Here is a 17,742-nt window from a genome sequence, read left to right on the forward strand (position 1 = left end):
ACCTGTTTGGGGGCGTTCCAGGAGATTAGCCCTCTAACTATATATAATTCCCAGATATAGTGGCACTTAATTATTATCATTGGCTACGCAATGTGGTTTAGCACAGCAACGCCACTGTATACAACATGCAATGAACATTGGTCTAATATCGATAATACAAATATGCATACCTCTGCCTCTAATTCGTCGTATTTTATTTTGGCCACCAGGTTTTCCTCATTTTTGCGGTTATCTTCGTTTGTTCGACTAACTTGACGTAGCAGAAGTGCACAGTCGCTTTTGATGTGTTTGAGATTTCTTCGAAGTACGTTTTGATTCAATTCGCAGCTTAAATGTGCAGATAATTTGGTTCCTGCAGAACGTTTTTGTTGTAAATCCTTCGTTGTAACGGTGGTAATAGTCGTCGTCAAGATCGATTCGGTTGTGGACGGTGGCATTTGTTGAGAGTCATTTACGTTACTACTACCAGTAGTGCTCACATTCTGATTGCCATCACATTCCTCACCACCGCTTTTAACCAATGGCTCCATCGCTTCTTCAAATGGCCCATTGTCATTGGCATTCACCGAAACAGCAGCAACAGGTGCAGTTGCTGTGCTTGTCGTCGATGAAGAGGTTACGCTTGTGTTATCGTTTGGCTCATTTTCTAGAAAACATACATTTCGTTACTTGCATAAATTCGAAAAGAAATATCATACCATTTTCTATCCTATTATCAGTTTCTATAAAGAGAGAAATGTTCCTTTCCAAAGTAAGAATTCTTCTCTGCAGTTGCATCACGCTATCTTCCAAATTGATCTCCTTTCCATCAGGATTCATTTCGGATTCCTTGAAGTGTAAGAAGAGAATAGAACAAAAGTATTCAAAAAGAATGAAGTTCTTACAGCATCGTTACAAATGGCTTTAATAATATCTTCAGATCCTTCTAATTTCTTAATATCGGACTTGAGCAACCAATCGGAGACTGCTGAATCATTGTACTCCTGCTGCTGTTGTTCATCCTCATCAGATGCATAAAACTAAAACAAAAATATTGTTAAGAAATTGAAGATTTTACATGCTCTAACAGATACTACCGCATAAAAACTAATTTTTTCTTGCAACAGATTAATTTCATGACTAAGGTTGGCAACTTCAGATTCTTTGAGTTTTAGCAGTTCCTCGCTGGATGCTACTTTTTCATCATACTGGCTCTGTAGCGCGTCCAACCTTCCAGTTACTTCCTAAAACGTAAGTTTAAGTCAATTTTGTACTCAAAACAATATCATTATCAAAATTTACCTGTAATTGCAGTTGCGTTTTGTTCAGTTGTTCGCGCAGAAGAGAGCATTCGTCCTCACTGCTGCACAAAGCCTTTTCGATCGTTGCTAACTTATGAGTAGCTTCCAGCCTTTCCTGGTGCACTTTCCACAGGGCTTCCTTAGCTGAATTTTGATATTGGTGTTTTTCATCTTGTAACTTGAGAACCTCTTCGCGCAGTTTATCGTCAGTCATTCCCTTTTGGAAATATTGTAGTTTCTTTTCTAGCATGTCAATGCGACTGAGTAGCCGATCTTCGTCAATCATAGCTTGCCATCCGAGAGCTGAATTTTGCCTTTAATAAAATATACGATGTAATATATTTTTCCAGTTCGATAAAGTTATATATTAAACGTACTTTGTTGCTTCAACCATTTTTTGCAGACTGGTCAACTTTGTCTCCAAAATTTGTTCCCGCTGGTTTGCCTCCTGGATGTACTGGTTAAGTCGGTATAGATCGACTGGCGGTATTTTGGTGCTTTGACCGCCGACACCAATCGACTGACTCGCTTTTGTCTCTCGGCCATCCGGAAGAAACAATTTTAGTGTAGCTACTATGCAACCATGTGTTTCGCGTCGCGAATTCTCCATAACATCCACTCCGAACTGTACAATATCGCCAGAACTGACCTCGTACGGTTCAGATTCCGTGCTCGTCTGGCTGAGACGGACATTGTTGATGAACGTGCCATTGCTGCTACATGTGTCCTAAAATTTTAGCAAATGTTTTTACGCGTGATATGTTAAACAGTTATCTTTTCAGCAAAGCGTTTACCTTGATAAAGAACTTGCCATCACTGTACCATAATACGGCATGGTTTCGTGACAAGACTTTACAATCGAAGATTGCATTATTTTCGGAAACGCGATTTCTGGCTACCGAGCGACCGACTTTCACCTCCTGATGTGGCTCAAGAAATAGTGTTCGATTCTAGAACGGAATATACAGGTGATTTATTCAGTGCGTTACAACCAATGAGGTTCGATGTAGGTAGCTGATACTAACTCATTTTATCTAATACTCATGATCATTCAATCACTACTTACATTAAACGGGTGTGAATTTTGTCGACAAATAAGCACCGCCTTCGCCAAACCAGGCAGTCCGTTATTATTATTGTTACTGATAGTCACACCGTTACCGTTGTTATTGTTGTTGATGTTGTTTACTAACGTAGTATTGTTGTTCGTTTGATTCTGCTGCTGCTGTTGCTGTTGTTGAAGGTTGGTGTCCCGGTTCAGTGTCGTTGTCGGCGTCGAAGAATTGTTGCTCACTACAGGAGTTTGCATTCTTACTCCTGGCACTTTCAGGAAGGATAAGTATTCATCTCTATTATTTATAATAACCATGACCTGAAATCAATAAAAACCAAACGTGAAAAGACAGTCAATGAAAGAAGTGTTCAACCACCGACTCAGCAATTGCACATGACATAAAAATATATTTTACCATTTAAAACACCGAGAATACAAAAATACCATTTGGTAAGCAAAGCCTGCTTATTTCGCTGTTCATATAAAAGCAAATGAGCAGTCATTAACTTTGCGTCGGAAAGCCCAATTCCGAAACAGTCAAAAACAGGGATTCTGTTTTTAGAAATGTATTCACTGCATTCTTCTTGCCAATCTGACAAAGAGAATATATTTTCATGAACAAAATTTTCGTTTCAAACTAAAAACCGGTATTTGAAATTCACAGAATCAATGGCGACTCATTTCTTTTTAATCGGCTCCCATACGTCACTACATTACATGCATCGATATCTTTTACAATTGCGGGCAATCATGGTATATCCATTCACCTAACAATTTTTAAACTATTTTCAAACTTTAATTTAATTATAACTCATTTACTGGCCATCTTACCAATTGTGAGCTCTCAACTATCCATTAGTATGTATATACATATTACCATTAGTATGTATATACATATACTCTCACCTTCGCTAAGTTTATAGTTTTGGCCTAATATCAAGAATTTTTTAGCCTGCCTAAATCTACATTTTTCGCATTAAGCATCTATTCTTCCCCAACAGTATAAAAATAAAGTTACATGTTTTTTAATGCAAACTTTACTTGAAAAGGTATTAAATTGAAATACTCAATGTTACAGTAATATTGCAGAATTAAACCACGTAAAAATACTATTTTCGATTACATAAAAGTTACGTACATAGCATAGCATAGCATAGGCAACCGTACACACCATGGGTGGCTGATATGGTGTACCCGTAAGTTGACCATGTCCTTACGATTGTAGAAATGGGCACGTTAGTTGAACACCTATTTTAAGAGGATGCGCAAATAACTCAGGCAATCTTCATAGGTGTTCGTGTACCCAGTAATAAACGATGCGAATATAATACGAATATATAGGCGTAAAAATAAAATGAAATGGAGCATATATAGACAAAAATAGAACAATCTCACCAGCAATCTGTCGAATAAAATATAATTGCATCTTTGAGTTTCCATTAATGCATCTAATATACAATAGGGTGATTTATGTGTTTTGGACAAACGTTACGCCTCCTCTAGTTTGGACATTTTCCATTTGATTTTGCCGTAAAAGTCCAAAATAGAGTATGCGTAACGCTTGTCCAAAATATATAAATCACCCTAATTAATTCAGTTTTCCCTTCTGATATCCATGTGCATTATTTAAACTCGCTCACGGCCAAAGTTTTCACTGTACAGTAGGAGCTGCTTGGTGAGCCAAAACAAAACAAATCATTAGAATAACATATTAGGTTTACCTTGCCGTGAGGCTCAGCCGTCTGCCCAAAATCACAATTTTGAAATCAGGCAGCCGGGAACCACGCAGCTTCGCACCTCCGAGCTTAGCTACTTAACAGAACATTACCGGGTATCGCCACGTGGAGGCTCTAGGTAGGGACTTGAGATGGTAAGAGCTGTATTGGTCGCTCTCTTGTGTGCCTACCCTATTTCATACCCATTACATAAAAGTTACGTACACACACATAATTATTTTCAACTTTCAATTTTTCTGTACCTACGCTACCAAAATTTGAGAGTTTTGAAATATGCTTGTGACTAGATGCTCATTAAAAAAAAAACATTCATAAATTTTTGTACTGTAACCGCTAAACCTAACCTACAACTTACCCACACTGTTTTTCTTACCAACAGTTCCCCTATCTGTCATTTGTATCTGTGTCTGTAACTGGTCGACATTCAGGATAATTTAGAGCAGTGGTGGCCACGGTATAAGCATAATGCGGTCTAAATCAGATCTCCTCAATAGATTCGCGGCCCGAAATGACCTCTGACATTAATAAATTCAACCTATAGTTCCCGCCTACCATCCATCAAACCAGTCCACGGGCCGTAAGGACCATACTCAAGGCGGACCGCTGTTTGGCCATCATTGATTTAGAGGCTTCAACTACTTGGCAATGAAATCCCTACCTTACCTATGTGTTCTAAGGCATATTCTTGCGCTCAGCTTACCTCACATTATACTCCTCATTTGATTTGTATCAGTCAAAATAAAGTAAAGCCTTGGGTTTAAACCACTTTCTAAGACTTGACCCTTTCTTGTCGACAGATTTAGCCGCCTGTTAGAGTACAGGACAATTACAAGGCATGTGCAACGATCCTACTGAATCTATCCAGCAGCACGCGGATTTGTACTATTGGTTGGTTCGACCAGCCGAGAGCCGAGGTGGCTCTTGTCGTATAAAGAATTCCTCTCCACTGTTTACGGTCCTAGGCTCCTCTCCGCCAATCCGTTGCGCGTCTTGACACACGCGAGTCGGCTTCAACCTGGTCGAACCATCTAGCACGTTGAGTCCCTCCGGTGGGTTTCTAGAAGAGAACGGATTTCACTGCGCAGTCGTTCGGCATCCTTGCGAGGTGGCAGGCCCACCGCAATCTCCCAACTTTCGCCAGGTGCACAATGGGAATTTTTCCAAATAGTGCCTACAACTCGTGGTTCATACGCCTACGCCACTCTCCGCTCTCCGTTTATACTTCGCCAAAAAGAATCCGCAAAACATTTCGTTTAAATACGGCAATTGCATGTCTTCCGCAAGCAAAGTTACTGTCTCAAGTCCGTAGAGGACTACCGGTCTGACTAGCGTTTTGTACATCGTCAGTTTTGTGTGGCAGCATATGCTCGTACTCGACTTCCAGCTTGAATGAGTCACTGAATCTTCTTACTAGTATTATTGTCGGCGATGACCATCAACCACTTCCAGTTCATCGCCATCAATAGTCACTGTCCGTGGGAAGCAAACGTTGCTTTCTCTGGAGCCTCTTCCTACCATACATTTGGTTTTGGACGTATTGATTTGTAACCTAATCTTGCTAGCCTCCGTTTTTAGTCTAGCGTAGATTGCCTCCGCCGTCCCAAGGTTTCTAGTAATGATATCGAAGTCGTCTGCGAAGGTTAGGAGTTAGGAGTTACTCTTGCTGAAGATCGTTCCTCTCGTTTCGATGCCCGCTCGCCGGACAACACCTCCAATAGGGGTATTGAGTAACATACAGGAAAATCCATCCCATTGCCGCAACCCTCTGCGCGATTCGCAAGGACTCGAGAGTGCCTGAAACGCGCACGTAGCACATCGCTCGCTCCAGGGTAGCTTTAATCAGCCCCGTCAGTTTGTTCGGAAAACTGTGCTCGTGCATTTTCTGCCTTAGCTGTTCTCGTTCGACTGTATCGTATGCTGCCCTAAATTCCACGAAAATATAATGCGTGGCCACGTTGTACTCGAGATTTCTTCGTTTTGTATTGTTACATATCGCAAATTGTGGACAAACATAAGACGTGAACCGATAGCGTTCTTCTTGGTTTAGTACATGTTAAGCTAATTTTGGGGTTTTATTTTTTCTCTTTACTTGACTCGTAAGTTCTATTAATTATTTGCACCTCCTCTCTTGGCCAGCGACCACGCGCCTCCCCTTTTGTTCATCCATCAGTGCTGATTCCCATATGTCAAGTTTGGCAGAAAACTGTCCAGGTATTCAGGAGTTATGGTGTAACGTACATACATACATATCTACATATCGATGAGCAATGTTTAACTTACATTAAACTTTAACATTTTTGCAACGTTTTGAGCATAAAAATAAGGACCAAATATTTGAAAAGGTTGTTGTGAATGTAAAATTTGTGATGCATGTTGAGTCACCAGTTTTCGACCCACAAGATCCAGTTTTTGCCACTCCCAGAAGCATCATTTGAGTAGACTAAGTCCCCGTACAAAGTGCACACTATACAAGACGCTTATTAGACCGGTTGTCCTCTACGGGCATGAAACATGGAAAATGCTCGAGAAGGACCTGCGAGTGCTTGGAGTTTTCAAACGAAGAGTGCTAAGAACGATCTTCGGCGGCGTACAGGAGAACAGAGTATGGAGGCGGAGGATGAACCAAGAACTCGCACAGCTCTATGGCGACCCTAGTGTCCAAAAGGTGGTTAAAGCTGGACGGATCTGACGACACCAACTAAAAATAATGCTTATTTGCGTTATATTTAGAAATTATTTGCGTTATATTTATATTTAGAAATTCACACATACCTTCTCTTTATTATCTAATCTATCCATTTAAGTATGTATATAGTTTGATTTATTCCGTTAATTTGAAACTTTTATTTCGTGCAATAGTTAAAAACTAGGAAAACCCTTGGGCGCTAAAGGGTTAAAAGCAATCGAAAGATATTGGTTAGTTATGCAACTTTACTCTAAAGAATGATGATGGAATGATTTCATCATGTGTGGTGTGAACAATTCTCTTTCTAACTATGTGAAGAAAAGAAACCTCCGGGAAGCAGAAGGTCCGTTGGAGACTCAAATATAAGCGATTTTTACGCGATTTGAAGTAACGAATTCCTTATTTACTAGTATACAAATGTTGATAGTCATAAAAAATAGAATTGAGAGTTTTCAAATTTCAACAAACACCTTTGTATGACCATAACTCAATCGAAGAAAACCATATAACACAAAACAATTGGCAATTTGTCGAAATAATTATTATATTACGAAAATAATGACAAAACACTACGAAAATGTTCTCGCATCTCATTAAATACAACAAGGGAAAAACCTCAGAACGCAATTAATTTTTTTACTGTCTCCGTGTGCTCAAATAAACCAAGCTATCTTCGAGAATTCCCGTAACATGATACTTCCTTTCAACAGCTGCAGCTACTACTAGTGTTGCCGGCAAAGAATGCAAAATAAATAGTTTGGAGATGTTCCCCATGACGAGCCTTCCCTTCAAACGATGTAATTGTATTCAAATGGCGGTGAACACACTAGTAGCTCCAGGAGGGTAGTCTACTCGGCCCAAATTTCCTCACCCGACACCGCATGTTCGACTCATCTGACACAGTACGCGGTGCATTCAATAGGTACACCACTGCAATAAAGTCCATCACCGTTGAAACCGTTTAATATCGCGGTCGTTCGTGAGTGCACTCCAGTAACTGTAACGCAGCGGTTTTTTCATGTTTCGTCAGTCTTGCATATAGATAGCTTACGTGTTTGGTTATAGATACGTCTAGTAAAGTACATATATAGGCCTATCCAATGTGCGAAAAGAACGTGCGCAGACTGCCAGAGCTGATTGCTAATCTACTCAATTCGTTCTTAACTGTTCTAGAATACAAGGAGACTACAATATAGACTATTTACCTACACAATCTATAGAATCTTGGAGTTTTGACGTTATTTTATTGCTTTCGTGGTTAGAACAAAGCTTTCTAAATCTTTGACTGTTTTTTTTTATTATGAGTTGGTTGTAATTAAGTTAATGGTTGTATTAAGTCTGACATGTTAAAAAACAAATATTTTGCAACGAAAAATATGCACTAGTTCAATGTTTTCATCTGCTTTTTTTATTTCAAACAAAAACAGTTTATCACTCACTACTGATCTGCAAAAGTAATGGTGGAAAGCTTGCTTTTCTCTTCCGAAAATTTAATTTCAAAACTAATAACTTTTAAGTAATTTATGATAGATTGAAAAGAAGCAGATCAAACTGCCAATTATAGTTCATAATCAATAATTGAATTTTAGTTATAATTTTTCTTGTAACAATATTGGGCTCTCCGAAAGTAAAAACCGTCGCAGATTACAATGTTAACGCTTTTGAATTATGTACTTAATTATCTACCATTTTTCTAGTGTTTTGCAGAACATCCAACTGACATCATATCAAAGTACTGCCGAGTGCGGATAATCAATATTGAATATTTCCGCAATGAATGTGCCTTTAAACAACGTTAACAGTAAACCAAGACCAATCGCGTTGCTGGTAGTTTTAATGGTTTTAATTTCATCTTTTAACAGATGAGCATCTTTTAACACTTTGCCGCGTATTTGTATTCATCGCGAATTTTTTTACCATAGCGAAATCGTTTCGCGATGCACACAAACCACTCTAGCAACCCTTGTAACTTTCCCAAACTGTCAAGAGCAGGGGGCTGATATGACGTCACATTTTCGTTGCTCACATGAAAAAGGCGGCAAACACAAAGCGATTTCACAAAACGAATTTAACTAACCATTTTCACAGTTTCATATATTTCGCATCAATAGCTTACCTGGCATTGGCTATGTGATGCTTAAACCTTGGCTAAAATCAAACTAAAACTAACAAAAATTAGCAATTTACACATCCGACTCGGTTGTCAGCTTGAGCCCATCTATGACGCTGTCAGCTTGGGCCCGCTCTATGTTGGCTACGTTTTTTTGTATAGGTTGGTATTGGAAGTGTCATGCCCGTGGTCAAGAGTGACCGTCTCACCGTCAATGAGGTTTAAAGAGGTGTGGAAGAAGCAGAAATTTGATGGTTTTTGTAGCGAAAAATCAAGAATGGACGTCAAATTACAAAAACACACCGCGTAGGACAATGGGGTTTGTTTCTGGAGTTTGACGTCACGCTTGATCGTGATTGGTCGATTTACGATTCCACCCACACCATGATGAAGTTTCAACATTGCCACATTTGTATTATATACCAAATTTGCTTCGTAGTGGGGTTACTTTTGAGCGGAGAGGAAATAACTACTGATCTGTCAAAATTTAACTTCAAAGTTAATGTTTTCGCCAAATGGTTTATAGCCTTAGATTGTTTACCGTCCATGAAGATTGAAAAACTGTAATCTACTCGAATGGCGTTGTTTAAAGTATTACCTTGATTTGAATTCCACTACTGTTCCACACTATTACCCTTCTATAAAAAGTTATTGAAAAATGTTTACGGTGTGAGTTGCAAAAAAGGGAAAAAAATTAAAAACATAAAGCGAAAGCAGTGATAACAACGCATATAGGATATTAAAATTGGTTTTAGTTTAGTTGTTGTTGTGGTTTTTAGATTTCAAAAACGAGGATACTGGTGAAATGTGCAGGCACGAAATTTCTTTTGTGTGCGAAAAACATGCTCATTGATTTGTTTCGTAATTGTAAGTCAGAGGTAATCTGGGGTTGTAATCTAACAGCCTTAGGGTTTCAACAAAAACTTAAAATTTTGATTTAAATCTTTTTACTGCTAATACGCTAGTTATGCACTAGGATAGACGCGACATACCATTTCCATTTCAAAACATGCTTCCCAACCCTAATCCAATCGAGGAAGTCTACTGAGAGTCGCTCACTAGCCGTCAACCAACAGAAAGTGAAAGACTTCTGTTGTATGTTTTTTTTCATTTCACATCTATTTTTAAATCGGACATTCTCTCTTTTACCCGGCTTATTAGGACGGTAATATTGGCGTGCCGGTCGATTATATCGAGAATGCTTTTTGTCCTCGCTAAACAGGTCGTGGATTAGTGGGGCATACAGTTACACTCACGCACACATTATGTTAACTGTGTCCATCAAGAATAAGTCATCAAACATCACTTACACATAATTCGAAATCAATGAGTAAATATTTTCTGTTTCTTGTAAACCCACTAAGGGAAGATTTCTTTGTTTATCCCGTTCCGGACCGCAGGTATTTCGAAATTTTGCGGAAAATTGTTATTACGAAACAATTACTACTCTTAGAACGCAATACGAAGTGTAACTATTCAGCTAACATTGCCCAACTTTAACACATTGTAGGTGAAGCATGAAGAAATCTTTCACCTACACAATTGTGTAGGCTAGTGCTCAGTATTAAAGCAAGCAAAAAAGACTATAGAATTAAAATCTAAAATAAAAAAATAACGATTTTTCAAAATTTTTGGTCGCTTGTGTCCCCTAATTATAAGAATGAATTTTTGCACCGTCAAGAGGCTGCATTGGGGTAATATTTCTATAGCACAAAAGAAGGGTCATGATGGGCATGAAAATAAACCCATGCTAAAGTCACTTTGACATCGAATGATCTGATTCTACTAAAATTCGAACCCATGACCATTCGCTTGTCAAAGCATACTCGGTAACCTTTGAACATAAAAAAAACACTGAAAAAAAAATTCACTATGTTCTAAAGTCAGAAACAATGTAAAATTAAGATATACAGGAACTGGTAACTTCGCTGATTCTAACAGTATAGCAGCTTGGAATTAGTTTTTGTGTCGACGGTTTTAATATCACAAACAAATTGCAGATAAGTTGTTACTGGATTGTACATTTATCATAATGATAATTTTTGAAATTACATTACATCAAGAAAAGTACATATGTAGCATCGGTAACATATATAATGTCACAGCCTGTATTATGCCATTGAATAACTTGTACACAAAGGATTGCATTTACTGACACTTTTGACTGATACTAGCAGCTATGGCAGCTACTTTGATGAAGCAATTGAGCAATTTGCGTATATTTATCGTCTTGAAGATGAACACTACAATTAGCAGTCTGCGGCTAATGCCCGTTTGTTCATAGTAGTTTATAGTGTTTATTAATAGTGTATTATAACTCAAAGGTTCTAATCATATATTATTAAGCCAAATAGTTAGAACGCATAAGTGAAATATAACGTAGTTAATTGAATAAATCGGAAATTTGACAAGGTTTTTTGAATATCTGCGAGATTGAGTTAGCATCTGGTTTGTCAAGATATCTATCAATTTACGAGAAGTTTAAAACGCCTCCCTTGTTCAATGATTTTATGGTGTGCTTCCAGACTGTTAGTCACTCGAGTGTATCGCGATACGAAATAGTGAACGGAGAACACAACACAGATTAGTAGTGAAGCGTACCACAACTGTAATAGATGTCATGGAGCTCACTTAGAAAGGAAATCAACGAGGTAGAAATGAAATGATATTATACCGAGAAACCAAAGATGCTATAAATGCTTTGTGTTAGGTTTAGATCACATTCAGTGTTTCAATTAGATTCAATTTCGTAAAAACGCAAAGATAAGAGCGACGATAATATCGCCCTTAATAGTTGAATAGAGTCTGCGATCATATACCGATCGCATTTTTGATCCCCTTCGATCAGTTCCGTTCTGAGCACACTAGCAATCGGTCACACTAAAGTTTATAATAAATCCAACAGTGAAATTAAAGTTAAGTTTATCATTTTTTAAAATTGGTTGATTTTTTGGCAAGTTCCTGCGTTTTAAGTTGTATTCCCGAAACTTACGCCCGTGATCTTTTCCTGGATAAAACATGGTGCCGTGACCAGGATCACGGGTACAGACCTGGTATATTGTTCCCGCTAGTGCGCTGCACGTGGCTGTTGCCGTCGGAATTGGTAATTCTCCCGATTCCTCCAGTGTTCTGGTTACCAATTGTCATAATCCTATCCATCCCGAGGATTAAACCCACCGGAAAAACCAGACAAACAATATTTATCCCGAAAGTGTACATTATTAAACTTTGCCGACAGCCGTTTGCATCCTTGGCCACTACCAGTGGCAAAATTACTTCCGAGTTTCCCGAGCTGCAGATTTGTATAATACAAGGCCTGATTATATTCAGGCACAGGTGAGTGCCTGTCCAAGTTTACATCTACCCCGCTTTGGTACTTCCTGTGTCTTTCGATCAATTTTAGCTAAATCGTGAAAACTTCCATTCATCACGATGTCGGAGAAAAAGATGAAACAAAAGGAGCTGAAAAGACGGAACATCATCGATTCAATAAGGCGCATCGACGAATTCCTGCAAAATTACGATCCTGACCGAGATTCCCAAGAGGTAGCGATACGAATGAGCAGACTGGATACACTGATGGAGACTTTCGAGTCGATTCAAGCTGAGTATGAGACATTTGATGATACTGATGAATTTATTCATTTAAATACGGCAACCAGAGCAAAGGTAGAAGAGCAATATTTTCGAGTTAAAGGTGGTTTGATGTCGCTAGTCCCTCCCGCTGTACCAGCTCCAATTCAGCCGGTATCGACAGTACCTATAGTTTCGCAGTTTAGTGGTGTAAAACTTCCGACGATTTCTTTACCTCAGTTCGATGGGGACTTGAACGATTGGTTAACATTCCATGACTCATTCAATTCGTTAATCCATTCCGCTTCGGAGATTCCGTGTATCCAAAAATTCCAATACTTACGCTCAGCTTTAAAGGGAGATGCACTCAAACTGATAGAGTCGCTTACGATCACTGCAAACAATTACGCTGTTGCCTGGGAGTCCCTTTTGAACCGGTATTCAAACAAATACTTACTGAAAAAGAAGCACTTGCAAGCCATAACGTCCCAACCCAAGCCAATCGGAAAATCTATTTCATCCCTGCGTGTCGTGGTAGAAGAATTCCAGCGACATGTAAAAATTTTGGAACAACTGAATGAACCTACAGCGCACTGGAGCAGCCTGTTGGTTCAATTGCTTTGTGCAAGAGTCGATGAGCAAACACTGAAAGACTGGGAAGAGTTTATTTCTGCTGATGGTGATCCAACGTACACAAATCTTATCGAATTTCTTACCAAGAAAATCCGCACCATGGAATCACTATCCATAAATGCTGATTATTCTGTGCCATCCACTCCAAATAAACATCATTTTCCCGCAAAGCACCAAAGGTCATCCCAAGGTCAGCCTTCTTCCCGAATTGGAAGCTTCGCCGCGACGGAAAACTACTTACCCGCCTGCCATGCATGCGAACACCGACACTTCCTAGTTAAATGTCCTGTTTTCGAGAAAATGTCGTTAAAGGATAAACTCCAATTGGTTAACACAAAGAAGATTTGTAGTAATTGTTTCCGTAGGGATCATTTCGTTCGAAAATGTGCTTCCAAATATGCCTGTCAAATATGCCAAAGGCGTCATCACACTTTGTTACACCCTGGTTTCGAGACAACAGCGACTGTCATCGAAAATCCCAATCATGGCGCTACCCATGGCCAGCTTCCTCAACACTGCCCAAGTTCCAACGTTGCTCGATGTGAGATCGAGACGGTTCCAGCTGCAACTGATAAAATCGTTTCCACCAACTCAGTATCTGACCCCGGCAGTATTAACGTATTCCTATCGACGGTGGTACTCATCGTGTTGGATAGATATGGGAGAGAACATCTAGCCCGAGCGATTTTAGATTCTGCATCCCAATGCTGTTTGATGAGCGAACGACTCTCGCAACGATTAAACTTACCTCAACGACGTCTGAATCAACCAATCTTTGGCGTCGGCGAATCAAAAGTTCGAGCTACTGGTTTGGTTTCCACTGAAGTACGATCGCGAATTGGAAAGTTTGCAGTCCAAATAGATTGTCTGATTCTCCCCAAGATTACAACCATGCTACCTGCGGTCACTGTCAAAGGGGACAGTTGGACTATTCCCGAGGGTATTGACCTGGCAGATCCCAACTTTAACGTTTCCCAAAAAATTGATTTGATTATTGGTGCTGAACACTTCTATACCTTCCTGAAGGGTGGCCGGATTGATTTAGGAAAATCATACCCTATGCTGATTGATAGCGAGTTTGGATGGCTCGTTACCGGAATATCGTCACATGAAACAACCCATCACACTCCGATATGTAACATTTCTACCCTAGAGTCACTCGATAGGAACATAGAGAAATTTTGGCGAATAGAAGAATTGCACACAAAGGTACTTTCCCCGACAGAACAAATGTGTGAGGACTTTTTTCGTGACACGGTTTCTAGGGACAATTCCGGGCGGTATATAGTGAAATATCCAAAAAGGGAGGACATTTTTAGTAAAATTGGTGATTCCTACTCTAATGCATTAAGGAGATTGGAAAGCCTCGAACGAAAACTGGATCGGAACGAGCAGCTTAAGGAAAGATATCATACGTTCATGTCAGAGTTCATTAACCTCGGGCATATGCGTGAAATATCTCAGGATGAAAAGAAATCTTTGATTACCTGTTACCTCCCTCACCACCCGGTCGTGAAGGAATCGAGCACGACTACCAAGGTGCGCGGCGTGTTCGACGCGTCGGCAAAAACCAGTACCGGATATTCCCTGAACGATGCACTTTTAGTTGGTCCTGTAATCCAAGACGAGTTGTATACCATTATTTTGCGCTTCCGACGGTACCGAATAGTTCTTTTGGCGGACATAGAAAAGATGTACCGCATGATAAAAATACACCCTGATGATCAGTTTCTCCAATGTGTACTGTTTCGTTTCAACAAAAATCACCCCGTTACTGAATATGTCCTCACCACTGTGACGTATGGATTGGCACCCTCATCCTTCTTGGCGACACGATCGTTGTGTCAACTGGCTGAAGACGAAGGCCACTTGTTCCCTCTCGCTGCCAAAGCTCTCAAGCGAGATTTTTATATGGACGATTTCATCCGAGGAGAGGATAGTGTTGAGTCGGCGATTAAACTGCGCCGAGAGATGTCTGAGTTACTCACGCGAGGAGGTTTTCGTTTACGAAAGTTTTGTTCCAATTCCCACGAGGTCCTAAACGATATACCAGAGGAAGACTTGGCCACTCAATCCAATCTAACGTTCGATCCAGAGCAGACGATCAAAACTTTGGGAATTAGTTGGGAGCCTTCGACTGACCAATTTCGTTTCGAAGTCAACGTTAATATGAAAGACGCACCAATAACGAAACGTCATATCCTATCAATAATCGCGCGGCTTTACGATCCACTTGGTTTAATCGCACCTATCATCGTCCGGGCCAAAATAGTAATGCAACAACTGTGGACGTTATCGTTGGATTGGGATGAAGAAGTACCCGCTGAAATTCAAACCATATGGATATCCTTTATTTCTGATTTACCACAGCTTGCAGAATTTCGTATTGAACGGTATGCATTTGAGACAGGAGATGTGCAATTACACTGCTTCGCAGACGCCTCTGACGTGGCTTATGGGGCATGTGTGTATGTGCGTTCGGATATGGGCTACGGAAGAATCAAGGTGGAACTATTAACTTCCAAATCAAGGGTGGCGCCGTTGAAAAAACGCAGTATTCCGCGGTTGGAATTGTGCGCCGCTAAGCTAGCTGCTCAGCTAGTGGCAAAGGTTGGTACCGCTTTGGAAATCCGATTGGAGTCTATTTGGTGCTGGTCAGATTCTACCGTAGTATTATTTTGGCTGCGTTCCCCATCGCCTACCTGGAAAACATTTGTGTCAAATCGCGTGGCTGAAATCCAAATTCTAACCCATGGCTCTAAATGGCGGCATGTACCGGGAGCGGAAAATCCAGCTGATCTAGTTTCCCGGGGTATGACAGTCCAACAAATCATAAAAAGCGAGCTCTGGAGACATGGACCAGAGTGGTTGCAAAAAGATAAAACTTATTGGCCGGAATTTCAAATCCCTTTAGCCGCCCCGTCTGACGAAATACTTGAGCGTAAGGTGACTAGTTTGGCGATCCGAATACCACCACCACCTAACCCTTTAATAACTCGATTTTCTTTATATCACCGTATGGTACGATCGATTGCTTATTGCCTTCGATTTATTAAAAACTCTCGTAAGGGAACGAGAGAAAGCACCATTGTTCTATCGCTAGAAGAAGTGAAACATTCACAAACCACACTGGTAAAATTGGTGCAAGCTGAGTGCTACCCGAACGAGCTACGAGTTCTCCGCAGAGGACAATCGGTTGCCAATCAGTCCACATTGAAGCTGTTGAATCCGTTCGTGGACTCGTCTGGAATTATTCGTGTCGGTGGTCGACTGAGACTGTCGAATCAACCTTATGAAACCAAACACCCTATTCTCTTACCTGGCACTCATCATTTCACCCGACTGCTGCTTGTATCATACCATCGTAAACTATTGCACGGAGGAATTTCTCACACACTCGCTGCAGTTCGAAACGACTTTTGGCCAACCTGTGGTAGAAGGGCCGTACGCAGCACAATTTGGAATTGTTACCGCTGTACCCGTGCCGATCCTCGCCCGATTAAACAGCCTGTTGGGCAAATTCCATCGCCTCGCATCACTCCAAGTCGGCCGTTCGCATCAGTTGGTGTAGACTATTGCGGACCGGTCTATATTAAATCCAGAATTCGCAAAGGTACCGCAATTAAAGCTTATGTTGCGATCTTCGTATGCTTCTGCACCAAAGCAGTACATATTGAGTTAGTCGGGGACTTGACTACAGCAGCTTTTCTCTCTGCTCTGCGGCGATTTATGGCACGTCGTGGCTACCCAGAACATATTTATTCGGATAATGCCACGAATTTTGCTGGTGCCAAACACGAACTTCATGCTCTCTACCAAATGCTCAAACCATCCAAACAGAACAGTATCGCTACCAATCTCGCAACGATGGGAATTCAATGGCACATGATTCCTCCTCGAGCTCCAAACTTTGGGGGGCTTTGGGAAGCCGCTGTAAAGGTGGCAAAAAGGCACCTGCTTCGTCAAGTTGGAGCAAGTACATTACTTCAGGAGGACCTTGAAACGGTGTTGGTGCAAATTGAGGGGTGCATGAACTCGCGCCCTTTGACGACGTTATCAGACGACCCTAACGACCTGCGAGCTCTTACCCCAGGGCACTTCTTGGTGGGCTCATCACTACAGGCGCTTCCGGATCCGGACCTTCGGGAGGTTCCTACCAATCGTTTGAGCAGATATCAGTTTCTTCAACAAAAACTACAGCATTTCTGGTACCGCTGGACATCCGAGTATCTCAAGGAGTTACAACGTCAAGCTACCGTCAACCCACGTAAAGTCGATCTGAAGGTCGATCAAGTGGTTATTCTCCAAGATCATCAGCTTCCTCCAATTCGCTGGCCGTTAGCCCGCATAATGGAATTGCATCCAGGACAAGATGGTGTAGTGCGTGTTGCGACCGTACGTACTGAGGCTGGTATTTTTAAACGGCCCACTTCGAAGCTGTGTCTACTACCGTCGGCGTTGGAAGGCGATAATAATAAAGAAGAAACAAACTTAGAAAATAAGTTATCAGATTTAAATTGAATTGTAATTCAAATCATTTACATACTTATGAAATATTCATTTCGGTGGCCGGTCTATGTTAGGTTTAGATCACATTCAGTGTTTCAATTAGATTCAATTTCGTAAAAACGCAAAGATAAGAGCGACGATAATATCGCCCTTAATAGTTG

The 17,742-nt window shown here is 40.6% G+C and overlaps 2 protein-coding genes across 7 annotated transcripts in view; one reads left to right on the plus strand and one right to left on the minus strand.

The window, feature by feature from the left end:
- The window catches only part of LOC128734466 (sarcolemmal membrane-associated protein), a 35,655-nt gene that overhangs the window by 3,713 nt on the left and 14,200 nt on the right, over nt 1-17,742 (minus strand). For 5 of the 6 annotated variants that reach the window (XM_053828685.1, XM_053828682.1, XM_053828683.1 and 2 more), the window contains exons 3-10: nt 2,347-2,652; nt 2,075-2,230; nt 1,658-2,007; nt 1,282-1,594; nt 1,077-1,223; nt 885-1,019; nt 699-828; nt 171-646 (exon numbers count right to left, since the gene is read on the minus strand). In XM_053828685.1, the coding sequence (XP_053684660.1) occupies nt 171-646; nt 699-828; nt 885-1,019; nt 1,077-1,223; nt 1,282-1,594; nt 1,658-2,007; nt 2,075-2,230; nt 2,347-2,649 (2,010 nt within the window). In that variant the 5' untranslated portion in view covers nt 2,650-2,652. Of the gene's footprint in view, nt 1-170; nt 647-698; nt 829-884; nt 1,020-1,076; nt 1,224-1,281; nt 1,595-1,657; nt 2,008-2,074; nt 2,231-2,346; nt 2,653-4,770; nt 6,769-6,842; nt 7,745-17,742 lie in introns of those variants that run through there. The other variant, XM_053828686.1, reaches the window with a different exon arrangement.
- LOC128738653 (uncharacterized) lies at nt 12,299-17,593 on the plus strand. The gene has a single exon (XM_053833960.1). The coding sequence runs from the start codon at nt 12,299-12,301 to the stop codon at nt 17,591-17,593; it is 5,295 nt and encodes a 1,764-aa protein (XP_053689935.1).

The sequence above is a fragment of the Sabethes cyaneus genome, chromosome 2, assembly GCF_943734655.1.
Source record: "Sabethes cyaneus chromosome 2, idSabCyanKW18_F2, whole genome shotgun sequence".
Lineage (NCBI taxonomy): Eukaryota > Metazoa > Arthropoda > Insecta > Diptera > Culicidae > Sabethes > Sabethes cyaneus.

Coding starts and splice junctions, on each gene's coding strand:
- LOC128738653 (XM_053833960.1), top strand. CDS start 12,299: ATGTCGGAGAAAAAGATGAAACAAAAGGAGCTGAAAAGACGGAACATC.